Source organism: Schistocerca americana, chromosome 9 (genome assembly GCF_021461395.2).
Source record: "Schistocerca americana isolate TAMUIC-IGC-003095 chromosome 9, iqSchAmer2.1, whole genome shotgun sequence".
In the NCBI taxonomy this organism is placed as follows: domain Eukaryota; kingdom Metazoa; phylum Arthropoda; class Insecta; order Orthoptera; family Acrididae; genus Schistocerca; species Schistocerca americana.
Window position 1 is genome coordinate 162,417,441 of NC_060127.1, and position 14,761 is coordinate 162,432,201.

The 14,761-nt window shown below is 44.0% G+C and overlaps 1 protein-coding gene across 1 annotated transcript in view; it reads left to right on the forward strand.

The window, feature by feature from the left end:
- The first annotated feature begins 5,604 nt into the window (after positions 1-5,604).
- Positions 5,605-14,761, forward strand: part of LOC124550773 (15-hydroxyprostaglandin dehydrogenase [NAD(+)]-like) — a 71,310-nt gene continuing 62,153 nt past the window's right edge. The window contains exon 1 of the mRNA XM_047125497.1: positions 5,605-5,678. Within this exon, the coding sequence (XP_046981453.1) occupies positions 5,605-5,678 (74 nt within the window). The remainder of the gene's footprint in view (positions 5,679-14,761) is intronic.

A 14,761-nucleotide genomic window follows, 5' to 3' on the forward strand; every position in this document is an offset into this window, starting at 1 on the left:
TGCTGATGATCGTGTGCTCAGCCGCCACTTTTCGTCATGCTTGGCCTCCCAGGTCCCCAGACCTCAGTCCGTGTGATTATTGGCTTTTGGTTTACCTGAAGTCGTTAGTGTATCGTGATCGACCGACATCTCTAGGGATGCTGAAAGACAACATCCGACGCGAATGCCTCACCATAACTCCGGACATGCTTTACAATGCTGTTCACAACATTATTCCTCGACTACAGCTATTGTTGATGAATGATGGTGGACATATTGAGCATTTCCTGTAAAGAACATCATCTTTACTTTGTCTTACTTTGTTATGCTAATTATTGCTATTCTGATCAGACGAAGCGCCATCTGTCGGACATTTTTTGAACTTTTGTTTTTTTTTGGTTCTAATAAAACCCCATGTCATTCCAAGCATGTGTGTCAATTTGTACCTCTCTATCTACATTATTCCGTGATTTATTCAGTTTTCAAATTTATACTGACTTTTGGATCACCCGGCATACACAGAGAATAATAGCGGTGCTTTCACAGTTCGTTGGGGCATTCCTGACGATACCTTCGTCTCTGATGAGCGCTATCCGTCGAGGAGAACATACTGGGTTCTATAACTTAAGAAGTCTTCTAGCCACTCTCACATATTCTGAACGTATTACATATGATCGTACAGTATCTTCCTTCTAATGCAGACGACTGCAAAATTAGGTTGGACAACAAACATTTGGAAAACGTATCACACCTTAAATATCCAGGTAGCCAAATTAGAAGCGATAACAGCCTGACAACAGAAATTGCAGCTCGTATAGTCAATGCACCCACAGTTTTCGGCAAACTGAATCACCGAGCACGGAAATCACATGATCTCAGGCTACAAACTAAAATTGCGGTCTACAAAGCAATGATATAACCAACTTTATGCCTCGGAAACTTGGTGCTGTTATAAAGCTAACATTAGGAGGCTAGACACCTTTAATCTTCGCTGACTGACAAGAAGACGACACGAGCGTGGGGTCGGCGATTTGTCCGAAACTTTGTGTGGTGAAAGAGGACCCCTAACACCTCACGTGGTTAAAATATTAGGACGCACTACCCGGAAAATCCCGGGAAAAATCGATCCAAAGTTTCTTAGGTGACTTATGAGTATAAAATGTTGGTCCACTGCCGAGCCGCCGTGTGGCCTGGATGTTTAGGGCTCGGACTCTTACGCCAGAGGTCTCGGGTTCTATTCCTCCCCTGGCACTTTTTTCCTTCTGTTTCATTTTCTTTTGCTATTCCACCAATTATTCAGAAAGTTTCCCAAACGTACATTATCTTTAACAAATTGGTTAGATTACTGAATAAAAATTATTTTCTTTTTGTCCAACAACACAATTCATGGCGGTGGGTTTTCCATTTTTTATTTTGTAAAGTACGTGAGGAGAAACATTGGGTTTTTTATCAGAATAACAAACTCGATTGGGAAACATTCAATTTTTATACATATAATAATTATAAACAAGAACTGCAGTGCTAATTATCGTAAAAACAAACAAAGCAATAATTTTTGCGACATCTTGCGCAACATATAAAAGCGAATTTTTTACAATCACAGGGCGTTTGCAATAAATCTGTAGAAAAATGTGCTCCATTAACATTTACGAAAATGTTTTGATTTTCTGATAATTTTGAGGCAAACCAGGCATATCGAATCATGTCTCGGAGTATTGGTGACGATAACTGATGGTGAATTATAGAATGAATTTTTATACAATCTCCCCGGGAATTAATTTCACGATTCACCTGTAACAATGCGCTGCAATTTTGCAAGTAACAGAAGAAAAAAAAATGAGGGAGGAGGAATCGAACCCGAGACCTCTGGTGTAAGGGTCCGACCGCTAACCATGTAGGCCAACCATGTAGGCCAACAGAAGAAGAAAAAATGAGGTGGGAGGAATCGCACCCGAGACCTCTGGGGTAAGGGTCCGACCGCTAACCATGTAGGCCAGACGGCGGCTCGGCAATGGACTAACATTTTATACTCATAAGGCACCTAAGAAACTTTGGATCGATTTTTCTCCGGATTTTCAGAGTGGTGCGTCCTAATATTGTAACCACGTGAGGTGTTAGGGGTCCTCTTTCACCACACAAAATTTCGGACAAATCCCGGAGCCCACGGTCGTGCCGTCTCCTTGTGAGATCAATTCTCCGCATGAAATGGGAAGACCGTGTTCCAAACACGGGGATTTTGCGTTGCGTGAAACTGCCTGGCATCGAAGCTCTCTTCATGAGACACCAACTGAGGTGGAGTGGCCATATCGTACGCATGGACGACAGTAGACTTCCCAAAGCGGTGCTCTACTCAGAGCTCTCGTTTGGAAAGCAGCGGCAAGGTCGCCAAGACCTGCGATATAAGGACACCACCAAACGCCACCTCACAGCCTGTGGCATTCCGAGCAGACGTTGGGAGGGATTCGCAGTGCACCGATCACAGTGGCGCCCAACTGTACACAAGAGTGTGGAACAATGGCTCTGAGCACTATGGGACTTAACATCTATGGTCATCAGTCCCCTAGAACTTAGAACTACTTAAACCTAACTAACCTAAGGACAGCACACAACACCCAGCCATCACGAGGCAGAGAAAATCCCTGACCCCGCCGGGAATCGAACCCGGGAACCCGGGCGTGGGAAGCGAGAACGCTACCGCACGACCACGAGATGCGGGCTAGAGTGTGGAACAACTCGAGCATATCCGCCTGAAGAATCTGGACGATAAACGAAAGCTCCGCAAATCTAAGACCCAAGCCTAATTACATCTATACGTGTAGCGTCACTGGGCAGCTGTATTGCACTTCGTGTGACCGAATCTTCAAAGCAAAGCACGGTTTTTCAAGCCCACGTCCGAGCCCACCACAATACGGACTAAACGACTGACGGAGTCGCTGTCGCCGAACACGGCGAGGAGAACATCATCACCTCCGGTAACAGCCGGCATTTCTGAGAATCTCTTCATCAATAGTAGGCAGTATGTCATGTGAGTAAATAGCGCGCTGAGTCTTCTATCCTGTGAGACCTTAACTTTTCCCGGCGTAATGAATGTTCGAACAACTTACGGGTTTGCTGCCGGGTGACGTCGTCGACCACCGCCGATATTTCGACAGGAGCACACCCTGCCATTCTCAAGGCACAACTCCAAGGAAGAAAAAATGTGCAAGGAAATTTAATACCTCGGTTCACAGAGGAGAAACAAGGAAGATAACACACACAGAACAAGTGTCAACACAAACAAAGATGACCAACACGAGAAATATCGTTAGTGACTAATCAACAGGTGAGGTAGCACTAATTCTGTCCCTCTGTTTTTTGATGAGAGACAGAGCCGGATTCCAAGCAGCATTTAAACAAAATCCACCATCTCTGTTAATAAGGTTGCTTGATAGTTTGATTTCAACAGCTTCCTTAATAACAAATGGTTCAAATGGCTCTGAGCACTATGGGACTCAACATCTGTGGTCATCAGTCCCCTAGACTTAAACCTAACTAACCTAAGGACATCACACACATCCATGCCCGAGGCAGGATTCGAACCTGCGACCGTAGTGGTCGCGCGGTTCCGGACTGACGCGCCTAGAACCGCTCGACCACCGCGGCCGGCCCTTAATAACACTATCCCAATAGCTGGACGTGCAAGCCAAAATCTCCGTGTTGTTGTATTCCATAGGATGACCAGTGCCAAGGCAGCGGATTTACTCGGCTGTTGTAAGCGTGTGTGACGCTTATGTTCAATACACCCGTCTTCCACAGTCCTGATTGTCTGACCAATATATGACATACCACAACTGCAAGGAATACGATAGACCCCAGCCTTACGCAAACCAAGATCATCTTTTACGGACGCCAACAGGGAGTTGCAATGGGAAGCCCGTTGTCACCTATTGTGGCCAGTTTGTTTATGGAGGACTTTGAGGAACGTGCATTGGAGTCAGCGACCTTGAAACCTGCGTGTTTTTTTCAGATATGTAGATGATACTTTTGTTGTTTGGCCTCGTGGTAGTGAGAATTTAAACCGGTTTTTGGAACATCGGGATTCAATCCACCCGAATATTCAGTTCACTATGGAGGTGGAAAAGAATGGATGCCTTCCCTTCCTTGATGTGTTGGTCAAAAGAAAGACTGATGGTACGTTGGGATATTCTGTTTATATGAAGCCCACCCACACTGACTTGTATCTGCGAGCTGATAGTTGTCACCATCCAGCTCAGCATGAAGGAGTACTTTTCACCTTGGTTCACAGGGCCCACGTTATCTCAGCCCCTGAAAGTTTGGCAGCTGTGCTACCACATACCGAAGTCACCTTTCGTCAGAATGGTTATAGTGAGAGGCAGATCAAACGTGCGTTGCGCCATCAGCCTTCTGTGCAAAGGGTGAGTGACGATAGCAACGAAGTGGCACCTGAGTCTACGGCGTTTTTGCCATACGCAGGAAGTATTTCCAACAGGAGTGGCCGTATTTTGCGGAAATATGATGTGAAATGTGTTTTTCGACCCCTTCTAAGATCAAGGCCCTGTTGGCGTCCGTAAAAGATGATCTTGGTTTGCGTAAGGCTGGGGTCTATCGTATTCCTTGCAGTTGTGGCATGTCATATATTGGTCAGACAATCAGGACTGGAAGACCGGTGTATTGAACATAAGCGTGTCAAATGGTTCAAATGGCTCTGAGCACTATGGGACTCAACTGCTGAGGTCATAAGTCCCCTAGAACTTAGAACTACTTAAACCTAACTAACCTAAGGACAACACACACATCCATGCCCGAGGCAGGATTCGAACCTGCGACCGTAGCGGTGCGCGGTTCCAGACGGTAGCGCCAGAACCGCTCGGCCACCAGCGGCCGGCCATAAGCGTGTCACACACGCTTACAACACCCGAGCAAGTCCGCTATTGCAGAACACTTCCTTGACACCGGTCATCCTATCGAATACAACAACACGGAGATTCTGGCTTGCACGTCCAGCTATTGGGTGTTATTAAAGAAGCTATTGAAATCAAACTATCGAGCAACCTTATTAACAGGGATGGTGGATTTTGTTTAAATGCTGCTTGGAATCCGGCTCTGTCTCTCATCAAAAAACAGAGGGACAGAATTAGTACTATCTCACCTGTTGATTAGTCTCTATCGATATTTCTGGTGTTGGTCATCTTTGTGTTGACACCTGTTCTGTGTGTTGTATCTTCCTTGTTTCTCCTCTGTGAACCGAGGTATTAAATTTCCTTGCACATTTCTTCCTCCTTGCATCTGTGCCTTGAGAATGGCAGGGTGTGCTCCAGTCGAAACATCGGCGGTGGTCAACGACGTCACCCGGCAGCAAACCCGTAAGTTGTTCGAATCTTCTATCCTGGTCTACCGCATCGAGTAGGTGGTCGTAACGTTTTGCCGCTTCAGTCTACCTGTTGACGTGCACCTGCTGTTTCCAACACGTCCAGCGTGAGTAGAGCGCGCTGTGTTTATCAGCTGATCGGAGCCGCCAGGAAGTCCTTCGCCCGGCCGCTCCGGCTTACGTGAACCCAGATCGGTGTCCTAACGACGTGAGTCAGCTATCAGCTGCCGGAAGTCGCGACCTTGCACCCTTTGCGCATGCGCCGTGGCTGCCTCGACGCAAATCCTTCACAGTCTGCCAGCGACGCACCGACGCGCAGCATCGCTGAGAGGTACGTCTGGCAAGGTTCTCTCGTTTCACGTTTACAGGCCTCTTGTTTACGTTCTCTGAGGGGGCATAGGGTTAGCAGTCTTCTGGTCGTTCGCCTCTCCCATATCGGAATGTTCATCGCATAGTAGCACTTACACCCTTCGTCATTCATTCACTCACTCAAATTGCTCCGCACATTGAAACGTCCCTTTAGAAAAATTAATGAATGACTGTGCTGATAAACCTCTTACGAATTCTAAGGAAATGATATTCGAAAACAAAGGAAGTAGGTTACAGTCCGCTTGTTCGCCCACAGCTTGAATACAGCTCAGCAGTGTGGGGCCCGTACCAGATAGGGTTGATAGAAGAGATAGAGAAGATCCAACGGAGAGCAGCGCGCTTCGTTACAGGATCATTTAGTAATCGCGAAAGCGTTACGGAGATGATAGATAAACTCCAGTGGAAGACTCTGCAGGAGAGTCGCTCAGTAGCTCGGTACGGGCTTGTGTTGCAATTTCGAGAACATACCTTCACCGAAGAGTCAAGCAGTATATTGCTCCCTCCTACGTATATCTCGCGAAGAGACCATGAGGATAAAATCAGAGAGATTAGAGCCCACTCAGAGGCATACCGACAATCCTTCTTTCCACGAACAACACGAGACTGGAATAGAAGGGAGAAAGGATAGAGATACTCAAGGTACCCTCCGCCACACACCGTCAGGTGGCTTGCGGAGTATGGATGTAGATGTAGATGTACGTTATTTGATTTTCAAACAGCTGGGCAGAACTGAACGTACTCAGACGTTTCTCTCTTTACTTATTCTGATCACCACTAAACTGACACACAATATTTTTAGCGCAACGCAATCTGACTTTCAATAATCCCTACAAAAGAATGGGCCTGACTAACAATAACCTATACCTTTCATGAATCACTTGCCTCACAAAAATCTTCGTTACTCGAACTACTGCAATACAACAAGCGCCACTACTGCCAGCTAAATAAAAGATTACTGAAGGCACTAACTACTGATAGGCATAGTCAGCAAATGAAAGATTTTGATAGAGAACAAACAATGTATTTACCTTAATAACGTTCAAAAGTCATCTCTCTCTCACACACACACACACACACACACACACACACACACACACATATATATATATATATATATATATATATATATATATATATATATATATTGTTGTGGTCTTCAGTCCTGAGACTGGTTTGATGCAGCTCTCCATGCTACTCTATCCTGTGCAAGCTTCTTCATCTCCCAGTACCTACTACAGCCTACATCCTTCTGAATCTGCTTAGTGTATTCATCTCTTGGTCTCCCTCTACGATTTTTACCCTCCACGTTGCCCTCCAGTACTACATTGGTGATCCCCCGATGTCTCAGAACAATATCCTACCAACCGATCCCTTCTTCTAGTCAGGTTGTGCCACAAGCTCCTCTTCCCCCTAATTCTGTTCAATACCTCCTCATTATTTATGTGATCTACCCATCTAATCTTCAGCATTGTTCTGTAGCACCACATTTCGAAAGCTTCTAGTCTCTTCTTGTCTGAATTTTTTATCGTCCACGTTTTACTTCCATACATGGCTACACTTCATACAAATACTTTCAGAAACGACTTCCTGACATTAAATCTATACTCGATGTTAACGAATTTTTCTTCTTCAGAAACGCTTTCCTTGCCATTGCCAGTCTATATTTTATATCCTCTCTACTTCGACCATCATCAGTTATTTTGCTCCCCAAATAGCAAAACTCCTTTGCTATTTTAAGTTTCTCATTTCCTAATCTAATTCCCTCTGCATCACCGGACTTAATTCGACTACATTCCATTAACCTCCTTTTGCTTTTGTTGATGTTCATCTTATACCCTCCTTTGAAGACACTGTCCATGCCGTTCAACTGCTCTTCCAAGTCCTTTGCTGTCTCTGACAGAATTACAATGTCATCGGCGAACCTCAAAGTTTTTATTTCTTCTCCATGGATTTTAATACCAACTCCGAACTTTTCCTTTGTTTCCTTTATTGCTTGCTCAATATACAGATTGAATAACATTCGGGAGAGACTACAACCCTGTCTCACTCCCTTCCCAACCACTGCCTCCCTTTCATACCCCTCGTAGCGTTGCGCAGTTGGAGGTGAGCCGCCAGCAGTGGTGGATGTGGGGAGAGAGATGGCAGAGTTTTGAGAGCAGACGATGTGGACGTGTGTTCGCCAGATAGAGTAAATTCGTAATACTATATATCATGAACTCATACACACACACACACACACACACACACATATATATATATATATATATATATATATATATATATATATATGCGCAACGCTAAGCGCTGTTCACATCCAACTGCCCAACACTACAATGGCGAATATTCCAACAATGCCAACCAGCCACAGACTGCGCACAGCACAGCCAGTGATTTTCATACAGAGCGCTAGATGACGTTACCAACATAAAAACCTAAACAGCCTACTTACCACATTACAACAAGATGCAGAGCCCCCGGGAGGTGGAACTAATCAAGATCTGCGATAGAAAAAGCAAACCAAATCGTAGCAACTTAACCCATCGGCTTATACTACCGGCTCGAAGCCGGCTGGTGGTTTCAAGTCTGTTACTGCAGTGCCGTCTGAGACGGTCCGAGCGTACTATAGCTACTGCTTAGTATTCCTTTTTCTCTGTTAACAGATGGCATGACGTGTTATATACAATTGGAAAGCTGAGAAATCGATCTGTTTAGTGGTGTATAACTCATTCAATTTCTTCCGATATTTTGCGAGGCATAAGCAATCGTTTCACGGTTCTGTTAGGTTTATCCCCTGTCCGGCCTAATCCCGTCAAGAAAACACCGTCCAGAGATTCTGCAGTCTGCAAAGCAAGGAAGAGGATAAGTGATGCACGGCATGAATGTGACGAGAGTCTAGTGGTATTACACATGCCTGTATTTTTTCGGATATGCCATAGCAACAAAAACTTCTACAACAGTATTATCTTCACACCTCATAACTTCAATAATTAGTAAGTACAGATTTGTAAAGAATTCCTGTCAAAAAGTTATATAATTCTGAGAAAAATGTCTACGACGAAATACGCTGATTTTCCTAAATTAAAATAGTAAATATGGGATCGACTGTGGGGAAAAATATTAATAAGTGAATGGGTTAATAACGATCGTGTGAAACCCAATTGGCTCTGACCGTTCACAAAACACAGAACGCAACAGGTATCGGCGGCAAGGTAGCTGCCCTATTCCTACCGGAAGTCATTCGATATAGTTCAGAGCGGCCGAATGTCAGCGAGCGCAATAGAACACATCTTCTCCTTCTTAATCTAGAGAAATCATGATACGTAAAAGTAATTTAGAGTTTACCCAAAGCGAGTATTACAGCACCGTTACTTATCAGAATATACTGTATTTAAATCGTCCATTGCATAACGTCGGAATCTCCGTAAGACAGTTCGCGGAGGGTAGTGGTCAGCACAGAGAAATCGCAAGGCTAGAGCTTTGGAGGAATGTCGCTTGTTGCAGGAAATAGCGGTGGTCCGCAACATACAAGGTGACAATTACTGAACTACACTACTGGCCATTAAAATTGCTACACCACGAAGATGACGTGCTACAGAGGCGAAATTTAACAGACAGGAAGAAGATGCTGTGATACGCAAATGATTAGCTTTTCAGAGCATTCACACAAGGTTGGCCCTGGTGGCGACACCTACAACGTGCTGACATGGGGAAAGTTTCCAACCGATTTTTCATACACAAACAGCAGTTCACCGGCGTTGCCTGGTGAAACGCTGATGTGATGCCTCATGTAGAGGAGAAATACGTACCATCACTTTTCCGACTTCGATAAGGGTCGGATTCTAGGCTATCGCGATTGCGGCTTATCGCAATGGCCTCGTATCACTAGCAGTCGAGATGACACGCGTCTTATCCACACGGCTGTAATGGATCGTGCAGCCACGTCTCGATCCCTGAGTCAACAGATGGGGACATTTACAAGACGACAACCATCTGCACGAACAGTTCGACGACGTTTGCAGCAGCATGGACTATCAGCTCGGAGACCATGGCTGCGGTTACCCTTGACGCTGCATCACAGACAGGAACGCCTGCGATGGTGTACTCAACGACGAACCTGTGTGCACGAATGGCAAAACGTCATTTTTTTGGACGAATCCAGGTTCTGTTTACAGCATCATGATGGTCGCATCTGTGTTTGGCGACATCGCGGTGAAGCCATATTGGAAGCGTGTGTTTGTCATCGCCATACTGGCGTATCACCCGGTGTGATGGTATGGGGTGTCATTGGTTACACGTCTCGGTCACCTCTTGTTCGCACTGACGCCACTTCCAACAGTGAACGCTACATTTCAGATGTGTTACGACCCGTGGCTCTACCCTTCTTTCGATCCCTACGAAATCCTATTTTTCAGCAGGATAATGCACGACCGCATATTGCAGGTCCTGTACGGGCCTTTCTGGATACAGAAAATGTTCGACTGCTGCCGTGGCCAGCACATTCTCCAGATCTCTAACCAATTGAAAACGCCTGGTCAATGGTGGCCGAGCAACTGGTTCGTCACAATACGCCGGTCACTACTCTTGATGAACTGTGGTATCGTGTTGAAGCTGCATGGGCAGCTGTACCTGTACACGCCATCCAAACTCTGACTCAATGCCCAGGCGTATCAAGGCCAGAGCTGGTTGTTCTGGGTACTGTTTTCTCAAGATCTATAAACCCAAATTGCGTGAAAATGTAATCAAATGTCAGTTCTAGTATAATATATTCCTCCAATGAATACCCGTTTATCATCTGCATTTCTTCTTGGAGTAGCAATTTTAATGGCCAGTAGTGTAATAAAACAAAAGTAAACACAAAGCTGAAGTGTAAAGCTTAGCATCGATATGAAGACGACGACAAACATGTAATACGACGTGTGATCAGGCAATGCAGCGATCACAGATAACGACCGTAGCGAATGGATCGCTAGGTAAGCTAACAAGGAGGGCCCTACGAACTCCCCATAGCGAGCTGATTCATGTTGGTAGTGTGTGTAGGGCACCACCAGGAGTTTGAAACTTTTTGACTTGCCTATATAACAAGCATTTCAGCAAATACTCAAGCACTTCGCAGCCGAGCGAATAAATCAAAGCTGAAGACGTACTGTTCCAGGGCAAAGTATACTTTCCCACCGCCAGGACAAACGCCGTAAGCTGGATGAAGGGGGATGTCCAAGTATTATCTGTATCGCACCGATGACGAGAACGTCATAGACTTCTGGTACATACTGCAAGAGCAACATAATATCTTGCAGCGACACGTGAAATACAGAACATGTTTTTCCAGTTACTTTGATTCGTTATTCACGGAAGGAACAGATAGAAAATGTTGTGAGGAAAGCTAACCAAAGACTGCGTTTTATTGGCAGGACACTTGGAAAATGTAACAGATCTACTAAGCAGACTGTCCTCTTTTAGAATACTGCTGTGCGGTGTGGGATCCTTACCAGATAGCACTGACGGAGTCCTTCGAAAAAGTTCAAAGAAGGGGAGCACGTTTTGTATTATCGCGAAATATGGGAGAGAGAGTCACAGAAATGATACAGGATTTGCGCTGTACATCATTAAAAGAAAGGCGTTTTTCGTTGCGACTGAATCTTCTCACGAAATTCCAGTCACCAACTTTCTCCTCCGAATGCGAAAATATTGTTGACACTGACCTACATAGGGAGGAACTATCACCACGATAAAATAAGGGAAATCAGAGCGCGTACGGAAAGATACAGGTGTTAATTCTTTCCACGCGCTATACGAGATTGGAATAATAGAGAATTGTGAAGGTAGTTCGGTGAACCCTCTGCCAGGCACTTAAATGTTATTTGCAGACTATCCATGTAGATGTAGACCCTCCGGCTAATTGGGGTGTTCCGGGTTGTTGTTGTTGTGGTATTCAGTCCTGAGACTGGTTTGATGCAGCTCTCCATGCTACTCTACGCAGTCCAAGCTTCTTCATCTCTCAGTACTTACTGCGACCTACATCCTTCTGAATCTGATTAGTGTATTCATCTCTTGGTCTCCCTCTACGATTTTTTCCCTCCACGCTGCCCTCCAATGCCAAATTTGTGATCCCTTGATGCCTCAGAACATGTCAGACTAACCGGTCGCTTCTTTTTGTCAAGTAGTGCCACATACTCCTCTTCTCCCCAATTCTATTCAATAGTTCATTATTAGTTATGTGATCTACCCATCTAATCTTCAGCATTCTTCTGTAGCACCACATTTCGAAAGCTTCTATTCTCTTCTTGTCCAAACTATTTATCGTCCATGTTTCACTGCCATACCTGGCTACACTCCATACAAATACTTTCACAAACGACTTCCTGACACTTAAATCTATACTCGATGTTAACAAATTTCTCTTCTTCAGAAACGATGTTCTTGCCATTGCCAGTCTACATTTTATATCCTCTCTACTTCGACCATCATCAGTTATTTTGCTCCCCAAATAGCAAAACTCCTTTACTACTTTAAGTGTCTCATTTCCTAATCTAATTCCCTCAGCATCAGCCGACTTAATTCGACTATACTCCATTATCCTCGTTTTGCTTTTGTTGATGTTCATCTTATACCCTCCTTTGAAGACACTGTCCATTCCGTTCAACTGTTCTTCCAAGTCCTTTGCTGTCTTTGACAGAATTACAATGTCATCGGCGAACCTCAAAGTTTTTAATTTTTCTCCATGGATTTTAATACCTATTCCAAATTTTTCTTTTGTCTGCTTTACTGCTTGCTCAATATACAGATTGAATAACATCGGGGACAGGCTACAACCCTGTCTCACTCCCTTCTCAACCACTGCTTCCCTTTCATGCCCCTCGACTCTTATTACTGCCATCTGGTTTCTGTACAAACTGTAAACAGCTTTTCGCTCCCTGTATTTTACCCCTGCGACCTTTAGAATTTGAAAGAGAGTATTCCAGTCAACATTGTCAAAAGCTTTCTCTAAGTCTACGAATGTTAGAAACGTAGGTTTGCCTTTTCATAATCTAGCTTCTAAGATAGGATAAGTCGTAGGGTATGAGAAGTGAAATGAGGAGATAGCTCAACGATCAGGAACTAACGTTCATGCCCGATGTTTCCAGTGGACAGTTAGCGGGCAGCCGACATGGATACACGCCAACAGGGCGTCTGCAGGGTCCCGTTTTCTTTTCTTTCTTTTTCTAGTGAACTCTCTAGACAGCGTTAGGAGCTCTTCTTACGTTTGGATGTGTTGAATGGCATCTTTAGATTTTGTATGTTGTGTTTAGTACCCATGAAAGGCAATAAAAATCTATAGCCGCAGAAAATACCTCAAATAAAAATTTAAAAAATATGAAAAGAAAAAATTAGAAAATCCCTTTCACATATTGGAACACATCCCCAGAAAAGGGAGGGTTGAGACGTTATGGCCAAGCCTCCTGTTGCGACCCTTGTCCCCCCTGCCTCCGCCAGCCAATGACCTGATGCCCTCCCCCCCCCCAAAAAAAACAAGGAAAGGGAAAAAAAGTGGTAAGGCGAAAAAAGTAAGCGCGTAGTTTTGTATGTGCGAGGTCTCTTGATCGAACCCCGCTGTTGGTAATTTTTTCATTCCCACGTAATTCTAACAACGGATTTATTACGACTATGCACATTATCAATACTTAATTTTTCACTTATTATTTAAAATAATTTTATCCTGAAGAATTGAGGAAAATCTTTTTCGTAAGGATATAAGAAAATAAAAAAAGGGTACAAGGGAACTGTCAATCAAATCGTTACAGTTATGTAATTTATATTATTGTATTTACATTTTTGATAAGTATTGTCTGTAATTTATGGAGCACTGCGCGAATCACAATGATGATGATAGTAGGAACTTGGAAAACAACAATTATTCCGACATAAAAATTGTGTGTGAATACCTAAGGGACCAAACTGCTGAGGTCATCGGTCCCTAGACTTACACATTACTTCAACTAACTTAAGCTAACGTATACTAAGAACAACACACACACTAATGCCCGAGGGAGGACTCGAACCTCCGGTGGGAGGGGCCGCGCAATCCGTTACATAGCGCCTCTAACCGCGCGTCTATAAAAGCCTTTCAAACGGTTTTCGCAACACACAACTGATGCAAAACTATCTTAATCCCGTACAGGCTATGATGTCATACATAACCAACAACAAGAAAAACCAGCAGAAGATATCCCTGACATCAATATGTGGGCATCCACTGGCCCCTTCTCCCTCAAATGCCACACCAGCCACTATAGTAACGAACAATGGACAAAAAGTTCTAGGTTAATTTAGTTTAAGACAATTTATTTTTCAGTAACATTGCTCTGTATGTATGTATGTATGTACAAACGCCTGATGGCGAACAGAACGAGTTCGAAACGCGTTGTATTATTTTAGATTAAACATAAAACAAAGAAAAGTGATTGGTAGCAGAAATTACAAATAAATAATTCGCCCAATATTGCTACTGACGAATGATGGTGTACGATTGATTGAATTTTTATAACGTCTACTACAGAAGCTATTCTTTTCGATGATATACCCACAATTTTGTAATCGTTTTATGATGTTCTTCTCTTGCATTTAAACACAAAAATCGCGTGGCTGCACCAGCGTAACACATTTGAGAGGGTATTGCATTAATATTGCACGTTGGCAGAATAACATGAGAATGAAAAAAGTATCAGCAGCCAGATTCGATCAAGGGACCTCGCGATTATGAAACCAACCACTTCTCTCCCAGCTGCGGACTCCTTGGATGATGATGATTTTTCAGAGTATGTAGGAGGGCATAAAATTTTCAAACTATTATTTTCTCGAAAATGGTTAAGAGTTGCATCTTCCTGTTTAGATATGTTAGTCGTGTCTTACACAACCGGCCAACATGTCTGAAACCGGTGAGGGGAAGTTCGTACGGCTCCCTTATAATAGGGACTAGCGAGGTCCAAGAAAGGGCCGAATGGGTTACCTCAACCTGTCCACTCACTCTGATTGTTACATTGTTAATTGGTCTGTTCAAATGTATTAAAT